Source organism: Balaenoptera physalus (genome assembly GCF_965194825.1).
Source record: "Balaenoptera physalus genome assembly, chromosome: 2".
NCBI lineage: Eukaryota > Metazoa > Chordata > Mammalia > Artiodactyla > Balaenopteridae > Balaenoptera > Balaenoptera physalus.
This window is the reverse complement of record NC_138883.1, coordinates 141,130,101-141,143,896: the sequence shown is the minus strand read 5'-3', so window position 1 is coordinate 141,143,896 and position 13,796 is coordinate 141,130,101. Positions and strand designations below refer to the sequence as shown.

General features: G+C 42.8%; 1 protein-coding gene and 1 long non-coding RNA gene across 14 annotated transcripts in view; one reads left to right on the top strand and one right to left on the bottom strand.

The window, feature by feature from the left end:
• Positions 1–279: 279 nt before the first annotated feature.
• LOC309655591 lies at positions 280–3,048 on the bottom strand. The gene is made up of 2 exons (XR_014260903.1): positions 2,919–3,048; positions 280–1,885 (listed from the first exon to the last, which is right to left on the bottom strand). It is a non-coding gene; the product is annotated as an uncharacterized lncRNA (long non-coding RNA).
• DET1 (DET1 partner of COP1 E3 ubiquitin ligase) overlaps positions 2,978–13,796 on the top strand; it is a 61,760-nt gene continuing 50,941 nt past the window's right edge. For 8 of the 13 annotated variants that reach the window (XR_014260898.1, XR_014260899.1, XM_082450928.1 and 5 more), the window contains exons 1-3: positions 3,001–3,121; positions 9,563–10,655; positions 13,434–13,621. Coding sequence is in view for 11 of the 13 variants with exons in the window: in XM_082450928.1 (XP_082307054.1) it covers positions 9,573–10,655; positions 13,434–13,621 (1,271 nt within the window). In the remaining 2 variants the exon portion in view is untranslated. The other 5 variants (XM_082450920.1, XM_082450923.1, XM_082450921.1 and 2 more) reach the window with 5 other exon arrangements.

Sequence of the window (13,796 nt, the reverse complement as noted above, 5' to 3'; positions counted from 1 at the left end):
AAATTGGTACAACCTTTTTGTAATTAGCATTCTCTATCAAAACTTTTTAAATGCCTAAATTCTGACCTAGTAATTTTACTGTTAAATATATGCCATATGTCATACTTGTGTCCAAAGTTATATATAGATTATTCACTGAGGCAGCTTATAAAGGTAAAAACTGCCAGAAACTTAAATGTCCATAAATAGGAGTATAGTTAAATCATGGGACATTCATACTGTGGGATAGTGTGCATGAATTAGACATCTATGTGCTGACATAGAACAAACTCCAAAACATAATGACAAATGTGTTTACTGAAAGAGCAAGTTACAAAACAATATTAAGGCAATGTCCATTCATGTGGAAAGAAAAAAGTGAAGCAAAATCCTATATATAGGTCTCTGTATGTTCATCCATTTACAACAATAATGCATAGAAAGGCCTGGAAGGATAGATATACACTTACTACAGTGGGAGAGGTGGGATTGAAGATGTGGAGGAGTTTCACTTTTTACTCTATTTCTACATTATTTGTAGCTTTACAAGAGTAGAGTGTTCCTGTATGATTTGTGTAATTAAAAGTTTGTGTAAATGTACTCATATATTATTTACTTGATTTAAAAATTCATGTAAAAATCAGGTCTTTCACAAACACAGTGATTTCCCCACTCCTTAACTCCCTCGTACACCCATTTCACAGATGGGAAAGCAGGCAGAGAAAAGTGACTTGCCGAGGCCACATAAGCCAGTGGCAGGATCCCAGGATGGAGCTGATATTCACAGGAAAGTTATATCTGTCAGTCTGAGGTGGGAGCATGAGGGTATGAAACATAATCTTAATTCTCAAGGGGCTTGCTTACAGCCTCACTGATGAGACAAACCCATAACATTCCAAGACAAGGTAGTCCAGCACGGTAAGAGCCAAATTAATGAGTTAACATTTATGGGTGCTAATTATGTGTCAGGCAGTACTAAGAGCTTTACATGCAATAACTAATTTTATTCTCCACTGACCCTATGATACAGGTACTACGATTGTTATCCCCATTTTACAGGTGGAGAAACTTGGGTACAGATAAGTAACTTGTAGGTAAGAAGTATTGGAGGCTGAACTGAACCAGTCTCACTGCCAAACTAAACCAGTTTTACTGCAAAACTCCCTCCTTTTTTTTTTTTTTTTAAAGTAATAAGCTCTTGGGGAAAACTTACAGGCCAATGGTCAGCAGAGAAGGGAAGGCATGGCCCCCATTCACTTGTCATCCCCATGCAGTGGCATGCCAGGGACAGGGCAGTACAGGTCTACATTCCAGGAGAGGGAGTTCCTTCCACTCCTCTCTCTTCTTGTAGGTCAAGCATGAGAGTAAGCTAATCGGTAAGTGTTACTTGAGTGCCAGGCAGGCTGCAGGGTAGCTTCACCTTTGCTGTTGTTGATGTTATGAAAAATTTCAAACCCATACAAAAGTTGAGGAAAGTATGATGAATTCAATGTCCTAGAATGCTTTTGTTCTAAACCACTCCACTCGACAGGAAAGGTTTTCCTTGAAGAAATCAGAGGAATTCGAGAAAGTCCTGCCTCCCCCATGGTGGGCAGGAGTGGCCAGGGAGGGCTGTGGGGGGGCGGTGAGAGGGTGCTGGGCTGACCCCTTACTAGGGGCATCATCTGACAAGCTGAATGGGGAAGGGGAAGGCCGGCAGCCCACTCAGAGTTGGCTCCATGGGCCACCCCAGCCCCGAAGCTGGGGACAACCTGAAATTTAGAGTTTCTTCTTCTTTTCCTTCTCCTTCTTCTCCTCCTCCTCCTTCTTCTCCTCTCCTTCTCCTTCCCTTTCTTCTTCTCCCTCTTCTTCTTCTACTTCTTTTTTCTCTACTTGAGATACACTCTGCATACCATATCTTCGTTTCCTAGAAGAAGAAATAGAGACTCTGGAGTCAGTACATTCAGCTTGGAAATGTCAAGACTGGACCAAGAACCCACGGTGTTTCCTTTTAACCACCCTCATCTCCAAGTCATGGATCCTCCTTGAGCCTCAGTATCCTCATCTGTAAAAGCCAATAAACAGTCTATGATATTTTGTTATAACAACGTCAACCAAGACAGTTAAGTTAATAAGGTTTCACTTAAAAAAAAATAGCCAATAAACATTCCTTCCTCATAGAGATGCTGTGAGCCCTACAGGCAGAGCCATTCATTCAGGGACTGAACCTTCCTTGAGCACCAGCAAGATGCCAAATCCTGGTCTAGGTGAGGGTAGAAAAGAAAAGAGGACGAAACCCATGCTCTCACGGAATTTACATTCTAGTGGGGGCAAGGGAAACAGAAAAAAGAAAGAAAACAAAACAAATGGGGGTAATATCAGATAGTGATGAGTGCTAGGAAGAAATAGCACGATGGTGGTGAAATGAGAGCGGTCAGACAAGGGTTCTGAGGAAGTGACATTTGCTCTGAGACCTGAATTATCTGAAGGAGGCTGACGCAGGGAAATTTGGGGGCAGGATGTCCAGAAATAGGACAAAGCAGAGGCTTTGGGGGAGGAACCAGGTTGTAAGAGACAATGAGATAACGTAAGTAAAAGTCAAGTAAAGGTTATAGGATTAATTTAATGCAAGAAGCTTTTACTGTAGTCCACTGTGTGCTAGTAAATGTATTAGGCACAGTGTTCAGAGACCAGTACAGCCTCGGTCTTTAAAGAGCTGACTGTCTAGGAGGAGATAACAGAAAACGGATAGTTTCTCAGCTGATGAAATGGTGCATTTAATCAAGAGGTGAAAACTTAATTTTTATTCATGTTTTTGCAAATGTGTCCAGCGGGTGCAGAGACACTGCCACAGGAGATCCCTCAGGTGCCGAGGTTACGGCGTCTGGTTCCATTTTTCCTTAGCAGCCCCTGGGCCTCTAGGGCTTCGATCCCCCTCCGGGCAGCAGGGTGCGCTGTACCGTCTCTCAGGTCAGGCCGGCCGGGTGCCGCGCTCTCTCCACTTTCCTTCTCGCTGCACCGCACTTCCGGTGGCTGGCGGAAGCGAGAGCCGGCAGCTGCGGGCACCAGGTCCCACAGCATGGCGGGGGCGGGGCTGTGGGAGGCGCGCGCCGAGCAGGCCGGGGAGTCCCTCGCCCCGGCCCTTTGATCCCGGACCGGACAGGTGAGGACTTCCCTTCCTTGTTCCAGCCTCCAAACCCGTCAGGCCCTCGCCGAGGCCTCTTCGAGTTACCGCCATGGGGCTGCCCCTTTCCCGCATGACGCCGAGGCCCTGCGGCCCCCGCCTTCCCTCAGAATTCTCTTCCCATTGAGGCCCCGCCCCGGCCTTTTCTTTCCGGGGGCGCCCCCTTGGGCGTGTGTGCCCGCCCCTAGGTATCCCCTTCCCGTTTAGGAAACCGTCAGAAGGAATTGAGGGTTACGTGCACCTGCCTGCCCGGGGAAACAGACCTAGCAGGGAGGAAGGTCTTGCTTAGTACCGCACGAGTTAGTGGCCCAGTTCAGTCAGGCTTTTTTCTTTCGTTCCATAGATAACGTACGAATGCATGCAATGGGGCAGCCCTAGTGCTAGGCTCTCTGAAAACTAAGGTGACTGAAGTAGCCATGGTTACGTCCTGCCTGGAGAGGATAGTTTACGGGGGAGTCGAACATGAAACACCTAACCATGCCGCTGAAAGTATAGATTCAAATTGTGGCAATGATTATGGAAAAGATGAACAGAAAAAGTAATGGTAAAGCAACAAAGTTCTCTTTCGGCAGGGGTGGTCAGAGCAGACTTCCTGAAGGAGAGGACACTCGAGCTGCGGCTTGAGAAGTATACCAAGGGGCAGAGGAAATACATGCTAGGCAGAGCGAACAGCCCCTGTGGATATTTGAATTGCTAAAGAACGTTCAGGAAAGGATGCTTTCTATGGGTCAAATGCTGTGATGGGCATACAGGATATAATGTTTGTGTACCGGTCAGGAGTTCACCATCTAGTGCCACAGACATAAGTAAAATGCAGAGATGAAGTTGCAAGCGTGGTAGGTGCTAAGAAGGAGACGTATGGCTGGTGTATTGGTGTTTTACCTGGTGGGAAAGGTTAAGGAAGGCTTCTCTCAGGAAGTGATGATTAGGCTGATAAGCTGAAATAGGAGTTAACTCGGCAGAGTGAGGAGAAGAGCTTTTTTTAAATTGAGATGAAGAGCACGTGCCAAGGTTCAGAGGCAGGAGGTAGGCCACTTGTTGAAGAAATGATTAGAGTAAAATGGGAAAAGATGAGGCTGGAGAGGCAGCACTGAGCCTTTGAGGCATCTGGTTGGCACGGTAAGGATTTTGATCCCGTATCATTAAGAACAATGGAAAGATATTTGTTTTAATCTGTAGGGGAAAGGATGTGATCAAAAAAGCATTTTGAAAAGATTGCTCTGGTAAGTGGATTGGAAGTGGATAGGAGTGGATTTAGGGAGACCACTTAGGAAGCGGTTGCAATAACATAGACATGAAGTTATAAAATTTTGGGTAAGGGTGCTGGCAGGTCATGATAGAAAGAAGGTGGAGCATTAGAGGACTGTTTAGGGGGTAAAATCTCCAGAGTTTGGTGACTGATCAGGTATGGGGGCTGAGGGAAAGAGGTATCAAGGGAGACTCTCAGGTTTCTGGTTCCTTTTAGCAGGTGAATGGCCATGCCATTTACTGGACTAGGGAAACGGGTCGAGGGCTTCTGGGAAAAATATAAATTACTCTAACGTTTTTCATAACTCCCACTCTGACTAGAAGGGAGTTTCATGATGTACTTTTTCTATATGGTTTGAGTTTATGAGCATGTATTTTATAATTGGAATAACAAGTTGAAAGAGACTAAGAATTCCATCATCTCTCTAAAAACCATAATTGTGTGATGTAAAATATGGAGAGAGAGAGAGAGAGAGCACACTGAGAGAAGGGTTAGGAAATTAAGTGTGGATTTTCTGTCCAATTTGGAGCTGAAGCCAGCAGGCCTTCACCTCCACCCACCCCACCCCTCTGCTCCCTCCACCACAGTACTGGTGGCTTTTCCCTTAAAAAGACAAATTGGAGAATTTAAGATGGGACTGTTCAAAATATATACAAATTTTTTTTAGAATTAAGCATCTGCTTTGCTTAAAATGATCAATGGCTCTAAGTCAAACAGCTAGTTCACTTTATCTGACTCAGTTATATGTGGTTAGTCTGCTAGATGGTGTGTGATGCCCACTCCTTCTTCCATTCATGGGCCTTACCTGCCTCTCTCATCCCCTTCTGGTCTCCCTCTCTGATTCCAGCCCGCATCTTAGGTTTGCAGGGTGCTAGTGGCAGAGGTGTCCTGGGCAGGGATTGAGGGAGGCAGTTTTGTACAGTACTTGGTATTTTAAAATGCTTAAACCTTACTGGTATGTTTTTTGGACTGTATCAAAATGGGCACATCAACTATGTCACTGTTAAAAGGAGTAGCCATGTGAAACTCAGCACTGTGTTTATTGTTCAGAAGTGGAGGATATTGCTCACTGTATCATGCCAAGGTCCTTTGAGAAAACTCATGAGAGAGATTTCTTTTAAAATCCAGTGATGGGTATTGCTGTGCTTCTTCCAAGCAGCTATTAAATTTTTATCTTCTTGGCAGTGCAAGTTCTGTAACTGGCTGTATTTTCCTCTGCCTTGTCTACTGAGAAAGTCAGAGCCAAATTAGAAGCTTGGCAGTTCTGCAGGTCCTGACGGTATGCGTTTTTGTGTACTTCAGGCTTCATTTTATTGACCTACCTTTGTTTTCCCTTCACAATGATTATTTTCTAATTAAAAAAATTCTGAGTAAGCACAAATATTACTTAAAAAACATATGTAATTTTAAAAGAATAACAGTACAATGAATGCTGATTGAAGGAAAAAAATATATACTTAAAAGTGCCAGTGTGTCCCTCCTACTAGAGAATGGACTTGAGGATATGGGGAGGGGGAGGGGTGAGATGTGACAGGGTGAGAGAGTGTCATGGACATATATACACTACCAAATGTAAAATAGATAGCTAGTGGGAAGCAGCCGCATAGCACAGGGAGATCAGCTCGGTGCTTTGTGACCACCTAGAGGGGTGGGATAGGGAGGGTGGGAGGGAGGGAGATGCAAGAGGGAAGAGATATGGGAACATATGTATATAAGTATAACTGATTCACTTTGTTATAAAGCAGAAACTAACACACCATTGTAAAGCAAATATACTTCAATAAAGATGTTTAAAAAAAAAAAAAAGTGCCAATGTGTCCCTAACTCCCATCCCATTTCTTACTTCCTCAGAGGTAACCACTATTTTGAATTTTATGTTTATGATTCCTTTGCTTTTTGTAATTGTATACCATATATATTTGTATTCTTATAGTAGAAGTTGTTTGAAGCTTATATAAAGGATCACATTGTATGTATTCTGTAGCTTGCTTTCTTCATTCAACACTGAGATTCATCTGTGTTGTTACACATAACTGTAGTACATTAATTCATTACTTCATAAGGTTACACTGCTTGGGGAATTGCCTGGCAGTCCAGTGGTTAGGACTCAGCGCTTTCACTGCTGGGGCCCGGGTTTGATCCCTTGGTTCTATCGCTGGTCCGGGGACTAAGATCCTGCAAGCCACGTGGCGTGGCCAAAAAACAAACAAACAAAAACATTAAAAAAAAAAAAAAGATTTCGCTGCATGAATATGCTTGGATGAATTTATCTAGTCTACTGTTGATGGACATTTGGAGTGTTGTCAGTTTTTGCTGTTGCTAACAGTCCTGCTACAGACATCCTTGTATATGTCTCCTGTTACGTATGTGCAGACATTTCTCTACATCAGGATTTCTCCACCTTAGCACTATTGACATTTTGGGCTGGTTGTGAGCGACTGTCCTGTTTACTGTAGGATGTTTGGCATCATCCCTGTCTTCTGTTTGATGGACACCCAAAGCACCCCTTCCTCCCTCCCAAGTTATGACAACCAAAAATATCTTCATATATTACAAAATTGCCCCCGTTGGGAACCAGTGCTCAAGATCAGGGGTTGACAGACTTTTTCTGCAAAAGACCAGGTAGTAAATATTTCAGGCTTGTGGGCTGTGTGGTCTTTGGTTTTAATAAATGAACTGGGCCTTTGTAGGGCAAAAGCAGCCATAGGCAAGATGTAAATGAGTGCGTATGACTGTGTTCCAATAAAACTTTATTTATAAAAATAGGCAGGCTAGATTGGTCTGAGGCTAGTTGTTTGCAGTCTTTTGCTCTAGATCAGTAGGAAATATATTTTATATCCTCACCCAGTGCATGTAACTCAACGTATGTATTGAAAATATGTGATACAGTTTGGTATTTTCTGTTTTATTCCATTTTTTGAAATGTCAATTAGTATATCCACTAAATTGATTTCAGGCCTCCATTAGTGAGTTGTGATTAGCAGTTTGAGAAACTTGATTTGCTCAATCATAAGGTATGCACATTTTTAACTTGACTGGGTAGTATATATACTTACATAAGGCATTTCAGATGTCTTTTAGGAGACAGAATATAAACAAATTCCCCATTGTCTGTATGTTTTTATTTCTAAAATATAGATTGGATAGAGTCACTCCTCTGCTTAAAACCTGTAATAACTTGCATGACATGGCATACAAAGAATTTTCCAATCTGGCTCCAATCTACTTTTCTAGGCTTCTCTTATCACTCTGTGTTTCCTGTGTTCTAACCACTTGGCATTGTGTTTCCCAAATGTGCCATGCTACACTCTTTTTAAGTATATTTTTTAAGCTACCTTCTTTCTGAAATGTTCCTCCTTTATTTTACCCAGTGAGTTCTTTATCCTTTAAGACCTTTGTCAAAAGTTGTTCCATTCATTCATTTAACATGTTTGTTAGCATTTACTGTGCCTCAGGCACTGTCCTAGGTGCTGGAGATTCAGCAAGGAATTAGTCAAGGCCCCTGCTATCCTGTATGGGGGAAAAAGATACTAAAAAGGTAAACAAATGGTTTCAGAAGGTGATAAGAGCTGAAGAAAATAAAGTAGAACAGTAGGTTGATATGGATGGAAAAAGTCATGACTTTAGGTAAGGTAGTCAGGCAAAAACTCTGAAGAGTTGCTATTTTGGCTGAGATTTGAATGATGAAACAGACAGCTGTTTCAGCACTTTAAAAATGTTGCTTTGCTTCTGTTTGGTCTCCATAGTTTCTCATGAGACATCCACAGATAAATGAATTGTTGTTCCCTTATAGGTAATGTGTTCTCTACGTGGTTGCTTTCAAGATTTTTACTTTGTGTTTTAGTTTTTCACAATTTGACTATGGTATGCCTGGGCATGGATTTCTTTATTTTTTTTAAAAAAATAAATTATTTATTATTTATTTTTGGCTGTGTTGGGTCTTCATTGCTGTGCATGGGCTTTCACTAGTTGCGGCGAGCGGGAGCTACTCATCATTGCGGTGCGTGAGCTTCTCATTGTGGTGGCTTCTCTTGTTGCGGAGTAGGGGCTCTAGGTGCACCAGCTTCAGTAGTTGTAGCTCGCGGGCTCTAGAGCGCAGGCTCAGTAGCTGTGGCGCACGGGCTTAGTTGCTCCGCGGCATGTGGGATCTTCCTGGACCAGGGATCAAACCCGTGCCCCCGCATTGGCAGGTGGGTTCTTAACCACTGCGCCACCAGGGAAGTCCCTGGGCATGGATTTCTTTGGGTTTATCATGTTTGGGGTTCTCTGAACTTCTAATCTCGGGTTTATATATGTGAGGGTTTATTTCTCAGGTCTTAATTCTGTTCATTGGGTATATTTTTCTGTCTTATGCCAGTACCACACTTTTTTGATTACTGTGGCTTTGTAACAGTTTTTGAAATCAGGGAGTCTGAATCTTCTAACTTTGTTCTTTTACAAAATTGTTTTGGCTCTTCATAGTCCCTTGAGATTACATGTAATTTTTAGGATGAATTTTTCTATTTTTGCCAGAAATGATTTTGGGGTTTTGATAGGGATTTTGGGATTTTGCATTGAGTTTATAGATTGCTTTGGGTAGTATGGACATCTTAACAGCCCAATAAATACATTTTTTAAATGAATGTACATTGAATGTGGTGTTTACACTGAACAAATTTGATGTAGTCCTAAGGTTTGTTCTGTTGAACATTCCCAACAGCTAAGCATGCTTTGAAGGTATTCCTAGGGAATAGGTCCTTCCCATAAACCTGTTTCTAGACTCAAAAATGTCCTGACCGCTTTCTAACTATAACTTAGGAAGGAGAAATGCTGATCACTGTCATCTTGGGAGCTCCTAGGTCCAGGATATATGGAAGGAAATCTATTTGACTTGTATATACACAGTTGGCCCTTGAACAACATAGATTTGAATTGTGCAGGTCCACTTACACATGGATGTTTTTCATCAGTGAATACTGCAGTACTAGACATCCCCGGTTGGTTGAATCCGTGGATGTGGAGGAACCATGGATAGGAAGGAACCATGTATACTGAGCTGACTATAAGTTATACTTGGATTTTCAGCTGCAGGGGATTGTTGTGCCTAACCCTTGCATTGTTCAAAGGTCAAGTGTGTTTATGTTTTGGTAAATTTTGTTTTATTTTCTTGACTTCTTTACTTTTCCATGCAGAGATGTGATAATGGATCATCATGTTTCCACCATCAAACCTCGAAGAATCCAAAACCAAAATGTCATTCACCGCCTGGAACGCCGGCGGATCAGTTCAGGCAAGGCAGGCACCCACTGGCACCAGGTCCGAGTGTTCCACCAGAATGTCTTCCCCAACTTCACGGTCGTCAATGTTGAAAAGCCGCCTTGTTTCTTGCGTAAATTCTCACCTGATGGACGCTACTTCATTGCTTTCTCTTCAGACCAGACATCTCTCGAAATCTATGAGTACCAGGGCTGCCAGGCAGCCGAGGACCTACTGCAGGGCTATGAGGGGGAGATCCTGTCCAATGGCAATGACCAGCGGTCAGTCAACATCCGTGGCCGGCTCTTCGAACGCTTTTTCGTCCTGCTGCACATTACCAATGTGGCGGCCAATGGCGAGCACCTGAACCGGGAGTGCAGCCTCTTCACTGATGACTGCCGCTGTGTCATCGTGGGCTCAGCTGCCTATCTCCCAGACGAGCCTCATCCTCCTTTTTATGAGGTATATCGGAACAGTGAGTCCGTGACCCCCAACCCCCGGTCCCCCCTGGAGGACTACTCCCTCCATATCATTGACCTTCATACTGGCCGCTTATGTGATACACGTACCTTCAAGTGTGACAAAGTGGTCCTGTCACACAACCAAGGGTTGTACTTGTATAAGAACATCCTGGCCATCTTGTCAGTGCAGCAGCAGACCATCCATGTCTTCCAGGTGACTCCTGAAGGCACTTTCATTGATGTGAGGACCATTGGCCGCTTCTGCTATGAGGATGACCTGCTCACTGTGTCAGCTGTTTTTCCTGAGGTGCAGCGGGACAGTCAGACAGGCATGGCCAATCCTTTCAGGGATCCCTTCATCAACTCCCTGAAACACCGGCTGCTCGTGTACCTTTGGCGCCGGGCAGAGCAGGATGGTAGTGCAATGGCGAAGAGGCGCTTCTTCCAGTATTTTGACCAACTACGGCAGCTGCGCATGTGGAAAATGCAGCTTCTGGATGAAAACCATCTGTTTATCAAGTATACTAGTGAGGATGTCGTAACCCTGCGGGTCACAGATCCATCACAGGTATAAGGTGCTCTGCTGCCCTTTACCCCTCCAGTCTCCTTGGCACAATGGGAAGGTTTCTCTCTTTGCCTATAGCCAGCCTCTCAGAAATAACACATTTTATGTAATCTTGAATTTTTGCTATCTTAGGGCTCAAACTTAAAACAGCTCGATTTTTCTAATCATTTCTCAAAATGATTTTTCTCATTTGGACAAATGGAAGCTATGTCGTAAGCCATTGACATGTAGGTAGTCAACTCTGTGATTATTACCCTAATTCTTCTGCAGAGCATTTTCAGTACCCTTGAGATGGAAGCCCAGATGCTACAAGGTCAAGGTTTGACTCCCTATGGATACTGCCTTGATTTTGTATAAGATTTTGCTTATTGGTCTGCTTAGTTCTGGCAATGAGAATGAACCCACCATACAAAAAAGAAAATCTTCTAAAAATCTAGTCTTTCTTTCCTACTTAAATGATGTCAGTATACTTCCTCACCAAATCTTCTTTAGAATGTAATAGGTAAGTTCATTTGACGGAATTAAGCTTTATGACTGTACTCTGACCTTGCCCATGTGCTGGAACATAGGTTGTGGAGCAGTGAAAAGATCAAAAGGAAGCCAAAATTTTTGATCTACCAAGTGAATCATCAAGACTGCAGGTTCTGAGGGTTTTTCAGTTTGGGTGAAAGATGTTGGTAGGGGAGAGAGGCATTTCACAAATAGGAATAACGTGGTGTTAAGAGCATGGAAACCTCTAAGACTTTTGGGTTGAAATACCATGCTGAAATTCAGGGTAATTTGGGCATTTCCCTTTGAGAAGCTCCCTACTTTAGTGTTGACCAAGGGAGAGACCTACCTTTCTGTATGTTTGTCCCCCCATTCTCCTATTTCCAGAGTGTCTCCTTAGATACTAGTCTGGAAATTTAGAACAGAACAAACCAGTAAACCACGAAGTCAGCTGAGTCTGGTTTTTCTCATTGACCTGCAGCTGATTCTGCCCGTAACAGAGACTGTATAAGGAATTGTCTCCTAAGACCTTACCAGCCATCCATGGTAAAATGTTTTCTGATATTTTTCTTCTGAATCATACCTTGTGTATTCTAAAAAATAAGGGGGGGAGGGTGAGTAAAATGGTTAGAGATCATTTTTTTTCTGAATTCTTTCTCTTCTCTATTAATGATGAAGTCACCCATTGAGCCATCATGGGTGAGCACATCTAGTTCATGTTATGAGTCGTGGGAGGTTGTCCGTGAAGCCCTTGACTTCTGTACCCTCCTGTCCTGTATTTCCCAGTCTGGCCTGGTGGGAAGGCTAGTAAATGTTTGTGTAATTCTATATTCACTAATTATGATGGATCCTGGTGAAGCCCTAATATGATCAAAGCGTCCAGGTTTATAGAAAGGACATGAATCAATCTTGTATTTAGGTTTGAGCTATAATTACCTTTTTATTTTGGAGGGAATATGTTGTGTGACTGCTGCATTTGAGATTATCCTTTTTTCCTTTGCTAAAACATGACCTACTTATATCCGGTAGCTACAGTAGGTTGTAGCCAGAAACATTACAAGGGCTCTATGCTTTGCTTACAGAATTTGTAACTTTAAACCCAATCTCTCTGCCCTAGTTGTCCTCCCCCCTCCTTTCCCAGTTTAATTTGATAGGTTCCAATAAGGTTAATGAGTAAAAAGTGCACCTAAACACAAAGCCTTGCTAATATTATGGGTATTATTCTCAGGTTACTCTCCAGCCTCTTTAATTTACAGCCAAATTTAATTTCCAGGTGACCGCAAAAGTCATGTAATATAAGCTTTGGGAAGGACTAATTACTATTAAAACAGGTGGGCCAGATGTCTCCAGAAATTGGTAATGGAGATTTAAATTCAATCATAAGAGGCGGAATACTAATCCTAGTGTTCTGAAAACTTCTAGAGTCCTGTTGGAAGCTTGCAGATTGACTCACACTGCCACATTCACTGTGATAAAAACTAGAGGTACCCGGCGCTTCCTTGTTAGGCTGAGCAGAACACTGGAGGTTTAAAGAAGAGGGCCAGTCACCCAGGGGCTCATTCAGAGAAAGCAGTAACTCTGCCACCTATGGCATTTGAATGGTTTTCAGGTTCCCCCTCTGAAATTAATTGTTACAAATCTCAAATGTATGTTACCAATGCTCTTGGTTGAAAGAACATTTATGAAGAAAGAAATGGAAAATGCTTCTCTGATTTTTCATTTGTTCAGCAGCAGTCCCCTGCTTGGTTACAACTTGCCTAGGTGGACACAGTGTACTTAAGATGTCTTTCTGCATGTTAGAAATATTAAGAGAGAAAAAGAAATGCCCCTAAATTGAACTTTCAACTGTACGTATACAAGAGAAAATAATTTGCCAACAGGCAGCTCCTGGCTACAAATCACTTTCTCAGCAGGAAGGAAAATTAAATCTAGCATTTTAAAAAAGTGGGTTGGGGAGTAAGTAGGGAATAAACACTTGGAAGGCAAAATATTAAATTTGCACACAGCTTGAAATGAAAGATTGAAAGCCTTTTTATACATATATGCTGAACAACAGTAATTCCAGCAGCACAGGTACAGTGGGAAATCAGGCAACACTGAGGCCCTTGATTGATCAAGTCCACTGAGGCTTCCTCCTTTTCCAGGACCTCTTGGCACCATGTTTCTGCCATAGTGCTGGATTGGAGGTGTTTGCCTGTTTTACTTGGGCAGCTTGATTTTTCAACCAAAATGATATTTGCTAGGCAAGGCATTATACTCAGCTATTCCTTAGGTCTGTCTGTTCTTCTGCAGGCATCTTTCTTTGTGGTGTACAATATGGTGACAACAGAGGTGATCGCTGTGTTTGAGAATACATCAGATGAGCTTTTGGAGCTGTTTGAGAACTTCTGTGATCTCTTCCGTAACGCTACCCTGCATAGTGAAGTCCAGTTTCCCTGCTCAGCTTCCAGCAACAATTTTGCAAGGCAGATCCAGCGCCGGTAAGCTGTTCCACTAGGCTTAACAAGCTTAATTTTTCTTCAGAAAATTTGTTGATGTGAAGCCAACAGTCATTTACTTCAGGAAACCTCATATTCTTTCTGCCCACCCAACCTTGGGTCAGTCTGCCTGTCGTAACTCATTGTGTCATCCTAAACTTCTCTTTTCTCTTTCTTA